At 32.8% G+C, this 21,011-nt stretch overlaps 1 protein-coding gene across 1 annotated transcript; it reads right to left on the reverse strand.

Annotated features, from left to right (window-relative positions):
• Nucleotides 1-1,944: 1,944 nt before the first annotated feature.
• ZSWIM2 (zinc finger SWIM-type containing 2) lies at nucleotides 1,945-19,960 on the reverse strand (the record flags this gene model as incomplete). The annotated part of the gene is made up of 9 exons (XM_081051597.1): nucleotides 1,945-2,754; nucleotides 3,664-3,817; nucleotides 6,898-7,010; nucleotides 7,418-7,502; nucleotides 8,876-9,127; nucleotides 10,180-10,390; nucleotides 16,680-16,720; nucleotides 18,172-18,248; nucleotides 19,796-19,960. 9 exons carry the CDS (start codon nucleotides 19,958-19,960, stop codon nucleotides 1,945-1,947), a joined length of 1,908 nt encoding a protein of 635 aa, XP_080907723.1.
• Nucleotides 19,961-21,011: the final 1,051 nt, after the last annotated feature.

Below are 21,011 nucleotides of genomic sequence, written 5' to 3' on the forward strand. Positions count from 1 at the left end.
GCCAGATGGGTACTAGGCTAATCAGGAAGATCACTGAATGAATTATAAGAGAAAAAACCTGAGCTTGGTTTCTAGATGGGTCAGCTGAGTATGTGGGTGTAAATTGAAAATGGACTACCCTGTAGCCTCACTAGGAGTGGCCTTAAAAGACAGTGGTGAGAGAAAGTTTTCCCAAGTGGTGGGGCTTTTGGCAGTGCCTTCACCCATATGTCCTTCCATACCTAACCTGCTTGTCTGCAATTTTTCTTCTTCTAGGCCCCTGACCAGCCTGCCAGGTCATTCACCACTGCCCTTGAATATTATGTTAATGTCAGACCATTTCCTCTTCCTCATAAATAGTATGGGCTTTATATTTAGAAATCAGGCACCTTTTGTGAAATTCATTTTGTCTAATAAATAACAAACCAAATAACTAACACCCCTGTCCCCACATTGAGTCATCTAATTCATATCCTCAATGCTTTCTGAGCAAATCTTGTTCAGAAATTGTTACTTTAGTAGCTGATATCTACTCTCTTTTAATAATCATGGTGGAATATTTTGTATTAGTACACTACTGCAAAAATAAAACTCAAATAACTGCAGAATGATCATTAATAAATTTGACTGGTATAGGTATAGTGTCTATATCTTTCTTTTAACTGAAAAATAAATTTTACAGCATTGTTTTTCTCTACCAGAATTCCAATTTGTTATTATTCTTTTATAGCTCTTTCATATTTTGCTTTCTAAAGATTTTCTATCCTTCTTTTTTGAAGAATTATTTTAAAAAGGAGAGCACAATATCTATGAGAAGATAAATAATATTTCATTAATTGGGAAATTATTTCACCTGACAAAAGGAAAGGCTGACAAAATCCTGAATTGCTGACAGATATATCTGGTCCTCCATTTTACATATCAGAAATAAGCCAAACTTTCCATTTATTTTTAAAATGTAGCTCATGTTTTAATTAACTCTCAGTTACTATTTTTGAACTACATTTAAGTAATTACTTTCTATTTATGATTAACCTCAATTTAATTGATCATTCCTTTAAATTCAAAGAATATTTTCAAAGAACTTTCTCTGCTTGATATCTTCATAATTTGTTTCATACAACTATGTATTCCATTACCACCGTGACAGAAAAATGATGTGAGGTTTTTTCCTTGTTATGAGTAATAAAAAAAATCAATAAAATCACCAATGTTTTTTAAAAAATTAAAACGCTACTGAGACATAGAATTTAACAATAAACAAAATAAGAATATAATGGTTATATTTTTCAAGTGAACATTTTAAAACAATGATTAATTATTTTGGAAATAGAGCTGGTTTTTAAAAAAATAGATCCTTTACTACTGATTATATTAAGAAATTTTGTGGTACTTATACTTTTCTTGAAAATAAACCATAAAACCATCATAAATGTGACATAGTTTATAGTATTATAGGTATATTTTATTTTCAATTCATATATAAGAAAACTACTTCAAGGAAATAAAAAATAAAATCACCACCTGGATTTTCTTACAGGTTTGTGGTGATTACTACTATAAGTAAATGCAAAAAATACACAAGTACTTGGAAAGAATCCCTGTATGTTATCAAGTGGAATGTTTGAAAACAGTGATTCAATACAAGGAAAATCTATTTCCTTAATTTAAGTAATAATAATTATTTTAATTAGTGTAAAATCAGATATAAAATATCTAAAAATAATTTATAAGAACCTAAACATATGAGCATTCATCAACACCTAATACTTTAAGTCTTTTATAAGGAGTGTGGTAATTTCCTTTAAGTGTAGTTAGTTATTCATAGACAAATAGGCAAAATGACAACAGAGAATTTTATACACATTTATCAAGCTTATAAGGTATTTTTTGTTCTACAAATAAAATATTTCATGTTTAATACCCAAATATTTAAAAATGATGTTTGTTGTCAAAAATATATTTTCACAACTGAACTCCTTGCAATATTAAAGATAGCTCAGTACTTCTTGTATTTAAATGGTGAGATCTAGACCTTCTTGATAGATGACTATATTTTGGTCTAATTTTCCCAAAGGAATTATTATACCTTTTAGATAAACTAAGTTTACTTGTACCCCAATTCACAATAAGATTTAAGTCTTCTGGAGGTAAAGTATTTGTTCTCCTGTTTTCCTCTCTTATTTTAGTATCAAGATTCTTCTTTGGATTGTGGTTGATATGTTTACAGTCTTTGGTCATCTTCTGGCTTTGACTAGTATGGTGTTTTTCATTGATACATGGGCTTGCCAGTCCATTGGGACATATATTCTTGTAAGCAATAGAAGGAAGAAATGTTTGAGATGATATTTTCCCAAAGGATCCAGTGGGTACACCTTGAAGATACTTGGGGAAATGTTTGCTAGTTTTATATTCATAGATTAATTTTCTGGAATTTGAATCATCCGATTTGATTGAGTATAGATCATCTATTGCTTTATTTTGATAGGTATCTGTTGAACTTTGAGGTGTATTCAACTTTTCAGAATTATGCTGAGGTATGCTAGGTAAAACTCCAAGTCTATTTTGTTTTAAGACTAATCCAATCCCAGGAATAAAAAGTCCTTGTTCTTCCTGTTTTGATAGATGAGAGGTGTCTGTGTTTGAAACAGAATGATGTACATGTCCATTCACTGCTTTATCTTTCCAGATTAAAGGGTTATATATAACTTGTCCATCAATAGGGCATGAATTGCATTTGTGGAATAACCAACTGTCAATACATTTCCTATGAAACTTAAAAAAAAAAAAAGGTTATAAGTTAATCAGGGCTATGATTATCTTGCTTATAATGTATATTATCTATGCAAATTTCCCAGTTTCATTATTACTATTAAAACTATTTAGCAAAAATGGAAGATAATTATAATTTATCAAGTTTCATGAAAATATTGTGAAGAGGTATTCTTAAAATGTAATTGGTTATGGGCTGATGTCCATTTTCAACATTAAAATGGAAAACCTTCACTTTTGTAATTTTGTTAAAAACTACTTATTCAAGCCGTTAATTTTGCTGTTGCTTTCTAATGAATGAAAATTTTAAAATAAAAAAGTCATAACCAACTAGAGTTGAAAACCGATCTGATGATGGTAACATATAAAATAACAAATCACATTCTTGGGGGGAAAAAGCTATCAGATATTTTAACTATGATGACTCAAACTATAAATGTTTAGTTATTGAAACAACTTGATTTCAGAAAAAACCTGGTTACCAACTACATAGTGATCAAGAAACACTAGACTTTGATTCCAGTGGGTTAATTTCAAATGATATCTATGTCAAATTAAGCATACGAGTATCTGTTTCATCCAAAGAATCACAAAAATACATTGAAAAGTATTTCATAAGCTTTTTCTTTTCATGGATAACTAAAGTAGACAAAAGAATCTAACTTAAAGGGCCAATTTCTCTTTCCTAGATTGTATATACAGAAATGAGTCCTAATCAATAGGAGGAATCCATTCTTAGGGGCAAAGCTGCCTTCTCAACAGTCTCTGCTGCAGCTCCTCTACGTATACTGTTCAATTTGAACATCTCTTCAATAATACAACTAAAAAGTGAAAGGAGAGACTTACATTGTCACTTCATTTGTGAAAACTGGCCCTACAGGGAAAGTCAAACTAAAATGATGTAACTTCTACCTTGTGAGTACATGGTAGCAATCTTGTAAATTGACCAAGATGAAATGCCTTCAAACAAAGTCGGCACTGGTACCCTGGAGCAAGCAGCTTACTACTCTTTGTGATCAGAAAGAGAGGCAGTGACTTTACCACGCATTTTGGTGTGTAAACCTGGCTGAATAAGAATAAGCAGAGACAAGAATGTACACATGTAATTACAGATCAGGAAGTAATCAATAATGCAGGTAATAACTTCCGTATGAATAATGCAAATGAACCCAATGTTTTCTTGAACTGAAAACAATAAATCTCATATATTAAAAAGTTTAAAAAATCTATTATGAACATCGTCTTCATAAAAAGACAAAATTTAGTAATTTCAAATAAAAATACTAACCCGAAATATTTTGATTTGCACTTTTTAATGTCAATGAAAGCAGAACACAATTTTGATGAGCACCATATACTCAAATTATTTCAGTCTGAGCCAGCACTTAGGCTTGTTTTTAGGAAAATACAGCCCAATTTACTTTGCCATCTGGTAGAAAGTAAGGTGTACAGTAAGCCACATTAAATATTCTAGGTCACTATGTATGATAAATTGGTAGATCATAATTCATGAGGAAACTCATTTTCTCTTGGGGTATATACTTACTCTGTCAGTATTGTTAGACCATATTGATGTGACTCTACAAGTACCAAGCCCATTTATGTAGCCCAAGTGCCAACCAACATAAGTAAGATTATACAATGTAAATTAACTGTTATTTGATGCCATTAGCTACTGATAAAAAAGATAAAATAAACATTTAAAAGCAAAAGCTTGGTTAAAAGGTTAGATGCATTCCTATTATTCAGAACAAAGTTCAAATATGTTCTTCAGAAAAGCTTATATTTCTCATTCCTCTACCTATACACTTCAATCATGCTATAGAACTTGCTTTTATCAAGGTCATCTAATTGTCAAATAAAACAAAGAACCTGTGTATTTTCATTATTTCCGGTTGTTAACCACTCTCTTTAATTTTGAAACTCTCCTTTTATTTATTTCACTTTCTCTGCCTAGAATGTCCTTCTACCCTTAATGTTCTCTTGGCTCCCCCCACTAATCTCCTAAACCTTTATTTATACAGTGTATCATTCTAATAGGTAGAAGTGTGATACCTAGCCAGGGCCAAAGAAAAGGATATGGAGAGCCTTTGTATAGGCTCATTTTATACCTATAAGGCATAAAATGCTCCACAAGAGCTGTGGTCTCCAAAGTGTGTGGCATACCCATAGGAAATGTGCTAAATATCCACTGGGTTGCACAGAAAGATATATATGAACAAGCACAATTTTTGTTTGGTTAATTCACTGAATTTATTTATTTATTTATTTATTTATTTATTTATTTATTTGGGTGAAAGAATTCTTTATTTAGATGTTCTTCTGTGCCTTTGGGAAGCACTGGTTTACCACCAATCTCTCCCTATGGCTCAGAAATCCATGGGCCTTGCTACTCCATATTTCAACTCTCTTTTTTTTCTTTCTTTTCTTTTTTTTTTCTTTTCTTTCTTCCAAGTTTTTTTAATTAAAGTTTATTGAGGTGACAATTGTTAGTAAAGTTACATAGATTTCAGGTGTACAATTCTGTAATACATCATCTATATCTCACATTATGTGTTCACCACCCAGAGTCAGTTCTCTTTCCATCACCATATATTTGACCCTGTTTACCCTCTTCTAGAACACTCTCCCCCCTTACCCTTTGGTAACCACTGAGCTATAGTCTATGTCTATGAGTTTTTGTTTCTTCATTTGTGTTGTTCTTTTGTTGTTTTCAGTTTTATATACCACATGTCAGTGAAATCATATGGTTCTCTACTTTTTCTGTCTGACTTTTTTCACTTAGCATTATAATCTCAAGATCCACACATGTTGTCGCAAATGGTACTATTTCATCTTTTCTTATGGCAGAATAGTATTCCATTGTGTATATATAACACAACTTCTTTATCCATTCATCTATCGAAGGACACTTTGGTTGTTTCCATGTCTTGGCCACTGTAAATAAAGCTGCAGTGAACATTGGAGCACATATGTCTTTATGGATAAATGTTTTCAGATTTTTTGGGTAGATACCCAGGAGAGGGATTGCTGGGTCATATTGTAATCCTATTCTTAATTTTTTGAGGAACCACCACACTACCTTCCATAGCGGCTGCACCAGTCTGCATTCCCACCAACAGTGTATGAGGGTTCCTTTTTCTCCACAGCCTGTCCAAAACTTATTGTCTTGTTGATGATAGCGATTCTAACTGGGTTGAGGTGATATTTCATTGTGATTTATATTTGTATTTCTCTGATGATTAGTGATATTGAGCATTTTTCATATGTCTATTGGCCATTTGTATATCCTCTTTGGAAAAATGTTTCTTCAGGACCTCTGCCCATTTTTTAATTGGATTGTTTGTTTTTTTTTTCTTGTTGAATTGTATGAGTTCCTTATGTATTTTGGATATTAGCCCCTCATCCCATTCTTTTAAAATGATCTTTTGTGTATGTTTTATAATGGACCTAATATGTAAATAATAAATAGCAACTTTAATTTTCTTTAGTTGGTAAGAATTATGACAAAAGGTCTGGAGGCCTGTCCACTAGTAGAGAGTACAATCTGTGTTCATCAATCCACTCAGGACTCTTCCTCCGTGGGGGTGGAGTAGAGGAGGAATGAGGCAGAGGAGAATTCCTTCCCCCAGAGACCAATTACTTCAAAGAAAATCTCAAATGCCCGTGTATTTTTTCTTAAATAATGTATAGTCAGTTTAAAATTTACATTTATTGAGATGATCATTTAATGAGGAAACTTCTGTATTCCTATTATCTAGTACAATCTCTGATAGAATAATTATAGACAACATTATTTGAATATTTACTGTGTGTATTAACTCATCTCATACTCACAAAATTCCTCTGAGGCTGGTGTTATAATTATTCTAATTATTCCCATTTTAAAGATGAAGAAAAAGTGGCAGAGAGAAGTAAAGTAATTAGCCCCAAAGTCATATAGTCAGTTTATGGTTGTACTAGGATTGGATTTAGGCAGTCTGACTGCAGAGCCTTGCTCTTCACTTGCATATTATGTCATCTAGTGTGTAATAAGAGCTCAATACATATTTACTGAATAAAGGAAAGAATGAAACTTATCGAACTGAAAAATTATATAAATATCCCAAGTAATACAAGAAATGTAAATTTCACTGAAAGTCTCACCCCTGCTTCTCTTGAAAATGTGGCATCTTTTCTTCTAGCTCATTTTTAGTATCTATATATTTTACAATTTCATCTGATCTTTTTTCTAGTGCTTTCCATCTTTGATTTCTCTTCTGTAATAGGTAAAAAGTAAAGGTTACTTTGCAAATCATGGTAATTAGGAGGTTAAAATGAATAGGTTGCATATCAATAAGATAATAATGAGATAAGTCAGTTTGTAATGTTGAGATCTGTTCTTTAAATGAATTTTCAAATTTGATGGCTGTTCTTAAGATTTATGTGTAATGTTATCAGATGTTTGTTTTTGTGTTGGATTTTATAAATTACCTATGTGATAAATGATTGCCTTGTATATTCCTATGAAAAAGAGTTTCCAAAAATTAGTCTTTGGTTTTTATTGAAACTCAATTAACTGTATTCCAGAGTGTTACCTATTCTTATTAGTCTCAGATTTATTTTTACTTAAGTTTACAACAGGACAAATATGAACACTATATGAAATTCAAGATGGATACTGTACCTCACGAAAAGTAAATGGGTGAGAAAGATGGCAGCAGTTATCAAAACATTCCTGGCATAAGTGATATTCTATACATTGGGTACACCTGAAAATGCAAAACATCAAAACATACAAGGAAAAAATCCAATTACTTTGATGTTATATTCTCCCCTTCCTACACTCCTTCCCCACTCCTGTTCAAGCTGTTGTTTCTCAGTCTAGTTGTGTAGGACACAGCTCCCTGGCCCATGCTGGTATTATGAGCCTTGCTCTCCCTCTGGCGGAGGCAATCAGTCACTGGTCGTCGGTCAGCTGCTCACAGCAGCTCATGACAGCTTTCCCTGGCTGCCGGCAGCTCATGCTGGCTGCTGGCCACTCATGCTGGCCACCAGCCACTCATGGCAGCACTCGGTAGCCCACAGCAGCACACGACAGCTCACGCCAACCTCGGGCTGCTCATGGCAACGCAGCTCCAGGGAGAGCTGTTGTTCACAATCTTAGCTGTAGAGGGTGCAGCTCACTAGCCCATGTGGGAATCAAAGCAGTGACCTCAGTGTTAGGAGCCTCGTGCTCCAACCACCTGAGCCACCAGGCCGGCCCTATTTTGATGGTTTTTGATGAAAAATCTGGCCAAATTTTCTTGGGAACTATGCAGATATGACAAGGTGTATCTTAAGTCTCATCTTATATTAGTTACCTATTGCTACTGTCACAAGTGAGAACAAATTTAGCAGCTTAAACAATGCCTATTTATTATTGTATTGTTTTGTAACATAGAAATCTGACATGGGTCTCAATGGGCTAAAATCAAGGGATTCGCAAGATTTCATTTCTTCTTAAACACCCTATAGGAAGGAGATCTCTTTCTTTGTGCTTTTCCATTATCTAGAGGTTGTCCACCTTCCTTAGCTTAGCTTCTGATCCTTTCCTCCATTTGCAAAGCAAGCAAAACAGCATCTCTCTGTGCCTTTCTTTCATAGGCATTTTTCTCTCTGATTCTTTTGTTTCCCTCTTCTACTTTGAAGAACTCTTGGAATCCCAAGATTACACTGGTCCCAGGTAATCCAGGAAAATATCTTTACTTCAAGGTTAGATGATTAGCAGTCTTATTTCCATTTACAATCTTAATTCCCCTGTGACATGAAGCCTACAGGTTCTAGGTACAAGGGTGTGGTCATATTTGTCCAGGGCTTCCAGGACAGGATGCTACTTCAGACTCAATCTAGGCTAGAGTGCAAAGCCAATATTCTTGTGTAAGTGAAGAAAATAAAACAATTGCAGTTCTGAGGTACTGGGCTGACAGAGATCATCAACCTGTAAGTCCTGAATAAGTGGCCATCAATCAAGGCCAACACACTATCAAATAAAGGATGAGAGGAAGAAGGCAGACTAGATGACTGGTACTCCAATGTTCATAGTTTCCCCAAGTTAAAAAGAAAAGTTAGAATATGTGTTCATAATTTTACTGATGGTACTCACTTATAACACTTCCCCTCAATTGGAAATTGTTTACAGTTATTACAGGGAATTCCAAGGTGTTTGTCCAGTTGTTGTTTCTCAGCTGCAGCCACAAGTTTGCTAGAGTTTTTGAATTCCTCTAAAATAAGTTTTAATGGTGCAAACTCTTTCCTACACAGAGGACATTTCAACATGGAAGTGTTTGATACCTTGTCCTGATAATTAGCTAAGATCTTCATGCATTTTATATGAACATTATTGCCACAGCCAAACCTGTTAGAAATAAAATTCAAGGTTACCATTTGTATACACAAAGTTATATGTGTTTATATAAATAAAATTTTCTTTGCTTCCATATTTATTTCCCATAAAAATAGATTCAGATTTTCCAAATATAGTTTGATTACATACACAAGCACATACCTTATCTGTCTTATCTATCATCTTTAATTTAGGACATCAGAATTCCAAACAAATTCCCTCCCATTCCAATGAAATGGTGGTGAAAGATTTTACATCATTAAAGTATTTTTCATTTGTAAAACGAGAATGCATGTAGTCTTAACAAAAAAGAAAATTATATTTAAATAGAAAGCATCACGGAGAGCAGCAGTGTCATCGTATTTTTCTAGAAATCACACTATATGTGGTAGTACTCAATATCTGCTGAAATAAATAATATTTTAGGAAATAGTTAATAATTTTAAAAAACACAATAAAAGCAGCCACATGAGAAAACTACAATGTGGATGAAAATTTTGGCAAATAATCAGGAGAGAAATGAAAGAAAGAAGAATGAAAAAGTTCAATGGCAAACGGTTCCCCAAATTTTTCAAGTCCAACTTTATAGTGCCTTGAAGAAAAGTTGACTGACACTCTCAATAAATATTTCTGTAAAATTTTGAATTATTTAGGTTTAAAAATAGTTTTGAAAAACTGAAAAGAATTTTTATCATTTTAAAGTAAAATAATCTTTACTTTCAGAAAACTCTTTGAAATTACACTAAACCATGTCATTTATTCATGTGTTAAAACAAAAATGTGACAATTATTCTACTTTAATAACTTAAAGTAAAAAGGGAAATAAAGTAGACTTTTGTTTTAATTTTCATCCTTTAAAAATATAGCCCAGGAATATTTAGAGTAAGAATAGGAGCTCTCACAACATATAAAGAAACAAGAGAAAGCCAATTAAGCATAATTGTTTAAATATATATTGTTTCTCTATTAACATGTCTCATAATATAATCAATTACAAACATACTAAATTAAATTTTTTTTGGTAAGCTTTTAGACTCAAAAAAAAAGAAAAAAAAAAGACTCACCTGCAAAAGGTGACAGGAAGCTTTTTCTCTAAAAGGACTTCTTGACAAATAGAGCAGATATCATCTGAACCAATTTCCTTCTGTTTAATGTACCCATCTTCTTCAATATGTGTATTTTCCTCATTTGTTCCTTTTTGGGGAGTTTGAACTCGATGAATTCCCCGAAGTAAGTCACTGATTTCTCCTTCCACGAGACCTAACTGCAAAGCAGCTAGTGAAAAATACCAAAGTATTAAAATTCAGTGACAAAATTAAAGATACAAAAATTTAACAACTTGTGCTGACATTTTATTTCAAATGTCAGAAAGACAGTTTGGGTTAAATTATTATACTGACCTTTACCACTTTTTTGTATTTCTTTCAGAGTCAAATGGTCACAAAAGAGTCATTTATAAAAAGAATAGAAGTTTCTCTCTCTCTCTCTCTCTCTCTCTCTCTCTCTCTCTCTCTCTCTCTCTGTCTCTTTTCTGAACTAAAAAGAGTCAGTGCAACTGAAGTTTTGGATTAATTTTATGATAGTGTTCATCCTTGGGTTGGTGTTACAATTATGTCTTACGATTTGAATCTTTTCACTTATAAAGACAGCAGGATCAACACTCAGGAATGTTAAAAGAAACGGAGCACAAACACATAAAGGGAAAGCAGGGATATTTGAGTACTTAATGTAATTAGTATTTGTTAGATGAATAAATAAAAGGAAAGCACGACTCAATTGTGCCTGTTTTCCTGTCTCAGTTTTATGTCCCTACGAGAGTGTCTTGGTAGCTACATCCTTCACAGATTTGGTAAATATTTCTCAGGATAATCTATTAGGAATTGTATTGCCTGTACCCTTGAGATGTACATTCTTTAAATTCTGAATTTCCTCCAACCTGCTGTCCTGATAATAGATTCCAAGTGCGTATAGTTTTGATCAGGGCATCCTAGATTCTTTTATTCCCTGGCCCATCCCTATGTTTCTTTCCCGTTCCCTCTCCTTAACATGCCATAATTTAAATGCCAGCTGCTCTTAGTCCTCTTGAGTTCTGATATTAATTTTACATATTCTTTAATACATGTAGATTAAAAAATTATTTGCAAGATAATGAAAAACTCCATTTCCTGGGAAACTCTTAATTAAAACTCTTAATTAAACACTAAAAATACTGAAAACATCAGTTAAATTTCAATACAAAAATCTTTGTTCCTCATCGAGGTGGGGTGGCAGATGAAATGCAGGAAGGTATGGACGCCATAATGAAGATGAAAAATAAAATAGAAAAACTAGTAGAACAGAACTTCCAAAAGACTATCAATACTACGGAAGAAGCATTGAAACAATATACACAAAAGGTAAAATTAGTCAGATTTAACAACTCAAACATCAATATGTGTAATAAAATTTAATAAAGCCGTATAAAAAAGAATTATAACTTTAGGAAAAATATGCAAAGAGGGGTAATCCCTATATTTAGGAAAACTGTGTAGTTTTATCTCAATAAATAAATAGCCAAAGTTCACACAATTCACACATGAAATACAAATAGTAAAAAAGGCAAGGGAAGACATTCAATTTCATTAATATAAAAAAAAGTAAATTAAAAATAAGAATGAGGCACAGACATGGAATAAAACCTAATGAATAAGCAATAAAAAATAAATAGAATGTTATCTTTTATTTGCTTGTTATTTCTTTTTAAAAATAACTTTTAAAAAAAGCTTTTTCAAGGCCCTCTAGATCATCTAAGGGTATGTTAGATGTATAGGAGAATGTATTTCTTATTTAATTTACTAGGTATGAATAGATTACTATGAACCTCAGATATGGTATTTTTTACCCCACTTTGTGTGACTTAGTCTTTTTTTCTAATATTATTGAAATAGCATTACTATTTCAAAACATTTCCATGTATCTTTATAATTATTTTCTTTGGAGACTGAAATATTTTGTTCACATCTTTCATTATATGCTTAAGTAACATGGTTAAATGTGCCTAAAACATGAATACAAGAAACAAACAAAAATGGCAAGAAATTGATATATTGCAGAAATTATAAATCAGTAAAAGTATTTTGAAGACCAATTTGGCAATACATATGAGTGGCAGACATAAAAATGTTAATACTTAAGAAAAACACCCCAAACTTACAGAGAACAGATTGGTAGTGTCAAAGGCGGAGGCTGGGGCTTGAGAGAAATGTGTGAAAGTGGTAAAAAGGTACAAATTACCAATTATAAAATAAATAAGTCATGGGGATGTGATGTACAGCATGGTAACTGTAGTTAATATTGTACTGTATATTTGAAAATTGCTAAGAGAGTAGATCTTAAAAATTGTCATCATAAGAAAAAAACCTATGTGTAGTGGTGATATTAACTAGAGTTATTGTAATCATTTTGCAGTATGTACAAATATTGAATAATTAGGTTGTACACCCGAAATTAATATAATGTAACGTCAATTATATGTCAATTAAAAAAATCAATACTTTTACTCCAAGATCCAATTAATGAGATGTTAAACAAATAATTGAAAAAAGGAAAAACTTCAGGTACAAAGAATATAACAAGTAGTCAGAAATAAGTTAAATGCCTAACAATAGGAGAATGTTAAATAAATTATACATATTGAGTGGAATATAGTTATTGAAGACTTTAATTACAGAAATTACATAGCATTGTAAACATAAAGTAACAGAGTGTGATAAGAGCAGAACACAGACTATTCCCACAGAGTATTAGGTATACATAAATACAAAGTAAAAAAGGAAAATAGAAAATAAAAACTTTATTATGTATTTGTAGTGAGAATTTTAAAAACTTTCCTTTAATAAAGCTTTTATTTTATTCATAAATATTTAATTTTAAAAAAAGACAGATGACATTTACTAGCCATTTAGAAGAAACTATTAGGTGATAAATCTAGGTTTTGCTGGGAAATATTTGTTGGGTGATGGGAAAGAATATTCAGCATTCAAAAACTGATATAAAATTCCTATGTAATTATCTTTGTAGGTCTTCAAAAATAAGAGTCTCAGGTTTCTAATATGCAACACTAGGGTGCAAATAATTGTTCTAGATTTCTTTTAGAAAATAATCTATGAATGATGTTCAAAACACTCTTCATTTCTAGTAACCATCTCCTCCATATATATATACTTTACATAATCCTGATGAATAATTGTTTATAGCTTGCTTTGAATTACTTTAATTTTCATTGTTTGTTCTAGCTTTCACTTAAATGATAAATTCAAAATCATTAAGATTTCTACTTTCTTTGAATATTTATTTTCTGAATGTTGACTAGTTAATACTTCTTTTAAATACAGGAGATATGAAAAATCTTTTATTTTAGTAAGAAGTATAAATCTTCAAAATTCATACTTAAGATTAATTTTAGACATTTTAAAAATTCCCTACTGCACACTGATATTTATAAAAAGAATAAGACATGGTTTCTACCTTCAAGAAGTATAATATAAATAATAATACAATATAATTAGATTCATTCATATGAAATTGCTATTTTTATAGATTAAAAAACCCCACTATTAGCAATTCATATGATTCAATTTATGAAAAGCACCTAGCAGAGCTCCTAATATGCAGTATAATAAATATTTGTTGAATAATTGGTAAAGTTGCACTGTCCAATATGGACCATTAGTCATGTGTGATGATGAGCACTTGAAATGAGGCTACTATGACTGAAAATTGAATTTTTTTTTTTTCAGGATTATTTTGGCTATTCTTGGTTCTCTGAATTTCCATATGAACTTTATCATCAGCTTAATTTCTGCAAAGAAGCCAGCTGGGATTTTTTTTTTTTTAAAGATTTTATTGGGGAAGGGGAACAGGACTTTATTGGGGTACAGTGTGTAGTTCCAGGACTTTTTTTTTTTTTCCAAGTCAAGTTGTTGTCCTTTCAATCTTAGTTGTGGAGGGCACAGCTCAGCTCCAGGTCCAGTTGCCATTGCTAGTTGCAGGGGGCACAGCCTACCATCCCTTGTGGGAGTCGAACCAGCAACCTTGTGGTTGAGAGGATGAGCTCTAACCAACTGAGCCATCCGGGAGCTCAGCTCAAGGTGCCATGTTCATTCTTAGTTGCAGGGGGCGCTGCCCACCATCCCTTGCGGGATTCGAGGAGTTCAACCGGCAGCCTTGTGGTTGAGAGCCCACTGGCCCATATGGGAATCCAACCAGCAGCCTTTGGAATTAGGAGCATGGAGATCCAACCGCCTGAGACAGCGGGCTGGCCCAAAACTGAAATGTTAATATTGTTTCATTTTTATTTAAACGGAAAACTGATAATATATAGTTATTAAAAATGTATAAGTTTGTAACAATTTGGGTATTCTGAATCTATTTTTTCACTGAATACTTTATGAAGTCTACTGTGTTTCCCCCAAAATAAGACCTAGCCGGACAATCAGCTGTAATGTGTCTTTTGGAGCAAAAATAAGACTCAGTCTTATTTTACTATAATATAAGATCTGGTCTTACATAATATAATGTAATATAATATATAATATAATATAATACAATATAATACAATATGAAATACCGGGTCTTACATAATATAAGACTGGGTCTTATATTAATTTTTGCTCCAAAAGACGCATTGGAGCAGATTGTCCAGCTAGATCTTATTTTTGGGGAAACAGGGTAAATGCAGATCAAGTATTTCCAATGAAAAAATAGTGTCTGAGTTAATGAACTGTAAACATAAAACGCATACTAGATTTTGAAGAGTATGAAAATAAAATGTCTCACAAGGTTTATATTGATTACATGTTGACATAATATTTTGATGTACTGGGTTAAATTCTAATATTAAAATTTAATTCCCCATTTCTTTTTACTTTTTATAATATGGTTACTAGAAAATTACACCTACAGCTCATGTTATATTTCTCTTGAGTAGCCCTAGAATAGATGCTTGTGGTAATGATGTGGAAAATAGTGTAGAGAAGAACTAAGACTTTGGGGAGGACATGAACATTTAACTTCAGGTAGACAAAATGGAGAAATAGAAAACAAATATGCATGAAATTATATAACCTAATAATTGTGTATGAAGGGACTGGGAGAGAAGATGAGGTAGAGAGTAAGTGATATTTCAGAATGAAACTTTTGTCTACATTGTGAAGGAGGAAGCAACAAAGTGCCAATGCTGAAAAGAAGGAGGCCAAAGAGAATAGTAGTAAGGGCTGATGAAGGTTGAACAGGGGTAAGGATGAGGATGGAGAGAAAAGAATACTATTGAGAAGCAGGTAGAATGTCAGCATAAACAGGATTTGTTAGTGAGAGAAGTATTAAATGTACGAAAGAAGATGGTAGAGGAAAAATCAAGTAGAATTCCAAGGCCTCTAGCTTTGGAGACTAAAGAAAAAGAAAACCAATATATGAGGTAGGGAATATAAGAGGGGGGCACATATGGTGGAAATTTAATATTTAATATGCCTGTGGGACCTCCAAAATTGAACAGCCCAGAAGGTAGCTGGAAATACTGGTCTGTTGATAAGATGTAGAAATCACTGGTATAGAGGTAACAGCTGGAGACATAAAAAAATGAGAGACATTTCTAAGAGAATGTAAAGTGAGAGAAGAGTAAAACAGAAAAATTCTTGGGAAACATAAATATTAATTATCTAGGATAATTTTAAATGTCTACTGTGATTGTACTTATATATAATAGTTGGGGGGAAATAAACTTGCCTAAACAGAACCAATACTCTTTGAATTTAAAAAAAAAATTGAAAACTGAGTGTCACTTGAATTTTTTATGAATACTATGAACATTTACTAATAAATTGTAAAATGCTGTTGCAGTTCTTAGATGGGTCTAGTATAGGTCAAATGACTCTTTGACTGCAGGGAACATTTCCATAATGAAGTACCTTTATTATAAAATGTACAAATCTAAATGAGCTGTAATAAAAATTATTTTTCTTTCTCTATTTTAGAGAACTCTAGAGTTTAAAGTTTTGCAACTCTATGCCTGACTTTACACTCAATTTTAGTACCGATCTTAAAGCTATTTTACTCTAAGAAATAAAACACACACACAAATATAAATATATATATTTGCGTAAAAACTTCAGACAGTAAACATTTTTAAATGAAATTATGTGTCATGTCAACTGTCTATTTCTGGGATCTAAAAAATTACATTTGTTATTTTTCTCACAATTACAATAATTTAGATATAGAAACTACTGCAACTCTTTGCATAGAACATATGAGGGAAATGTTTTCTACCAAATAATTGGCCATTGTTTCATCCTTTTTAAATTAAGAGCCTTTGAATTTGAAAATGGCATAAAAAGTTACTTTTTTTTTTATTAAATAGGAAGAAAAATGTTCCAGTTGTCTTAAGTGTAACAAACTGGGCCATAGATAGTTGTCAGTTTGTGTAGAAAAATAACTGCCTAAATTTAGGATATGTCTAAATAAAGATTATTAAATCTGTTAACTTCATATTAGTAAAAATCAAATCAAAACAAAACATACAACTTACATTCATGATTCCTTGGAAGCTTGAATTTTTTCAACAATACCCTAATATTCACAAGTAGAAAAACCAAGTAAAACATTTATTTTTGACATAACCTCAAAATACATTATTTCATTTTAGTTTTAGAATAGGAATGGCATTGTAGAATTTATATTGCTGAATGTGTAAGGATAAACTTAAAACTCTCATCAGTTTTCTGTTATAATAGTTAATTTATGTTTTAAAATAAGCATATGTGAAAAAACAGTATGATAAATGGAAACAAAAGATATTTGCAGTAAAGAGATTTGCTAAAGAGAGTACATACATTTCTTTATGACATAAAGTTGTCACAGAGAGAGGTTAGTGAGGGAATTTAGGTATTCATTGTATTTCCTTTAGCTTCCCTGGAAGCTTCTTACTCCTGGAAATGGAGTAATTTCCTGGATAGAGTACTAAATGATTGCTTTCCTATATGTACCACTTTAATGTATGACATAAAAATATTTTTTAAAATCACCAATTAAAGTGGAATGTGGCTTTTTTTTTAAAGTGGAAAAATATATAAAATTCTACTAAATATATTAAGTATACTTTAGTATATTAAATACTTGGATTATATTTCCATCTAGTTTATGGTTAATGTACAATAAGAGTTACATTACATAAAAATCAGAACATGCCCTTGCCCTAAGGAAGCTGGCATAAAATAAAAATAGAAAAACAACTTAAGTATAATAAAACAAAATTGCAAGTTTTGGAAGGACCATATTTCATCTTTGTACTAACTGGAGCAAATAACTTATGTTGGAGATGCTCAATAAAAACTGATTCAAAAACCTTGGTAAATAATATCATTAGAAATAACAGATATACACTGCTTTTAACTTGTAAAGAAAGCATTATAAATATAATTTTTTGTTTGATATTTTCCTCTCAAATATTAATTACAATTTTTTATAATGTAATTAATTATTTGTTGGTATAAGTATGGTAGGTAAACAAAATGAATTGAATTAAACTAAATGGGATTCCCTTACAAATAGATTCTGACACCAGAGTAAAACTTTCAGATTTAACAAAAGTAATCTTCAGTAAAGTCCTACTTTTATTTTGAAAGATTCATAGTCAAACGACAATTGTAAAGGAAAACAAATTGAAAATGTATATAATGAACCACATAGTTATCAATAATGTGAATCAGGAGGTTTTTTGGTCTGTGTTATAGTTAGATTTCACATCTGTACATAAGGAGAATCTAAAAATATTTTTTTCTTACTAAAAACATTATCATTCAAAACATGTAGAGGTCATAATATGTTTCTCAACTTAAATCTTAATTTTTGGAATGAAATAAAATACCCAAAAGTATATTGATAAGGTATGACAATTTTACCTTGATATTTTCCCAACACCAAATTTCTTAAGTCTTGCAGTACTCAAACCATGAAAAAAGCAAAACATGATATATTCAGATGTTTCTTTGTGAAAGGATCTTCATTACAAAGTCACTTACCAGCATATATGCTTACAAAGTTCTCCTCCTTTTTGAGACGTAGAACAGTTACAAACATGAGGATTTCCTAGAAAAACCTTTCAAAGAAAAATGTATACTTAAAAAAAACTCCATTTTAAAACTAAATTAATACATTAAAAGAAATTTCAAGAGATAATTTAGTTTAGGTGACTTCAAAAGGTTGCATATAACCTACTGGGAGATCTTAATTCTTGACACATCTAATTTTTTCACTTTCATAATCTTTGGCTTAGTCAACAACTTGCAACTCAGGCAAGTAAAAAGAAATCTAATTTTAAAAGCTTAAAAAAATCTGTAAATTTGTTACTAAAAGGAAATTTTACCTTACAGTGAAGCTAAAGACTTTTTGTGGGATAGCTCATCTTGGAATTTTGTTTGTTTTGTGCATTTGAATTGGTGAGTTTATTTAACTTTATTCAAGAAGACTAATTTTATTCACCAAGTGTATACTGGTTAAAACTATTTATTAAATGCAGTTAAGTGTTGTAAGCAACAGAGTAAAAAGAGGATGTCTTAAATAAGCACAGGTTAGTAATCTGTATTCAATATTTAAAATGCATGACACTGAATTAAAATTTTTCAAGTCAACTTCTGGCAAGTAGTGGGATGGCTGATTTTTGAGTGGTGAGAATAGGATATATGAATAGAAATAAAGTGTCTGTGGTCTTTGAGCAAAATGTACGTACATATTATAGTTATATATATATATATATACATATATATGTATATATACATATATATATATATGCTGTGTTTCCCCGAAAATAAGACCTACCCAGACAATCAGCTGTAATGTGCCTTTTGGAGCAAAAATTAATATAAGACCCAGTATTGTATTGTATTATATTATATTATATTATATCATATCATATCATATTATATTATATTATATTATATCCAGTCTTATTTTACTATAAGACCAGGTCTTATATTAATTTTTGCTCCAAAAGGCACATTAGAGCTGATTGTCTGGCTAGATCTTATTTTTGGGGGAACACTATATATATATATATATATATATATATATATATATATATATATACACACACACACACACACACACACACACACATGAATATATATTATATATAATTAAAACAAAAATATATAAATATATATATAAAGACCTTTTCAAAATAACACCATTTAAACGATACATTTTTTTAAAAAGTCTTGTTTCTAGTGTGAGTGAATAAAGAGTAAAGAAAACCCGATTTCATATATTAAGCCAATCTATCTGGTCTCTACACTCACTGTAGAATTTTCATTTCGTTTCAGTTACAGGGCTGGTGACTGCTAACAACGGAAGCAAGAACGCACGTCATGCAAACAGTATATTCACATAAAACGTTTCACTATTTCAAACCCAGAGATCAAAGGGTCATCATCTTAACAAGGGTTGGATGCAATTGGGAGTCCTAACCTCCATTAATGAAACTTTTCTAACAAATACTATGTCCCTCTGCAATTTGCTGGTCCTTAGCGTCTGGAACACTCGCGCATAGGGGGCAGCAGCGAGTCGCCGCAGGACTTGCAAGGGGGCTAGATGTAGGGTGGGGACCCGGCGGGCAGTGGGCCAGGCTGGAGCCCAGGCGATAGTTACTCGGAAATCCCTGGTTTCCGGCCCCTCTTCCCTCAGCAGGAAGCCAGTGGGGCCCATCTCTCTGAGCAGGTAGATGCTGCTGCTCAGCGCCTGGTCTTGCCGACAGCTGAGGCGGTCGCTCCAGTGTCTTCGCCTTTCAGAGGTCTTACGGCCTTGGCGAAGCATGCTGGGGTGTGGGCAAAGGCGGCCCCTGGACCAGGCCCTCCGAGCCACCCGCCGGTCTCCATGACAACCGCAGGCCTGCGGTTGTCACCGGTGGCTGAGCGCTGCGGGGCCCGGCGTGCTGTGCGGAGTCAGGGCTGGCATCACAGGTGAGCGCGCGTGTGGCTGCGCGGCTCACTCGCCCCCGCCTCCACTCCGGCCTGAAGCGATGCTCCGAACCGAGGAGGGTTTCTCACAACCAGGTGGCTGCTTTAAAAGCCGGCGGTGGAAGAAGGCATAGCTGTCAAATCTCTCCCGTTCCTTCTGCTGGTTCCTTGCAGGCAGGGCTGGTGAATTCTGTGTGAGTGTTAGGACAGTCGTACAACCCGGTTACGGTTTAAGCTCTGGATGTTCAAAGTATCTTGTTTATTCATTATCTTTATGAGAAAGCCCAGAGTGATTGTTGATGTTCAACAATATTCCACAAATATCTCCCGATTGCTCACTATGTGCATAATCTGAGCTGGGGGAAGATCGAAGATGCAAGATCCTTAGACAGGAGCGTGTGTGTGTGTGTGTGTGTGTGTGTGTGTGTGTGTGTGTGTCTAAAAGTGAGGGGACCATCTCTAAATCGCGTGCTTGGGTGTTGGAGGGGTGCAGAATCCATCGACTCTATGCCCTTTGAATTTACAAATTCCTATTTAAGAAACACGATTTTCTAGGTGATCAACGTTGTCCCGATACTTCAAATTGCCTGTTAGCTTTATTACTACACTCTAGGGGGAGAACTGTAATAAAGTATGAGTCACGTAAAGAGTCATATTACTAGAATCTCCCTAAGAATTTGAAATCAGGAAATTGCCACTTGATAACATAAAAATGGAGGATATTTGTCCCATTTTATGGGTGGAAGCCACAGTTAGATGATGTTAAGGAGAAGAGAAAATGGCCAAAGGCCATGATATGAAAGAAGATAATGGAAATGGAAGCTTTTACGTGTGAGGTATCTGAATAAACACCATCCAATCCTAGGTCTAAGGTTTTAATTTACTAAATTTGATTTCTACTCTCCTAT

This window comes from Rhinolophus hipposideros (genome assembly GCF_964194185.1).
Source record: "Rhinolophus hipposideros genome assembly, chromosome: 6".
In the NCBI taxonomy this organism is placed as follows: Eukaryota; Metazoa; Chordata; class Mammalia; order Chiroptera; family Rhinolophidae; genus Rhinolophus; species Rhinolophus hipposideros.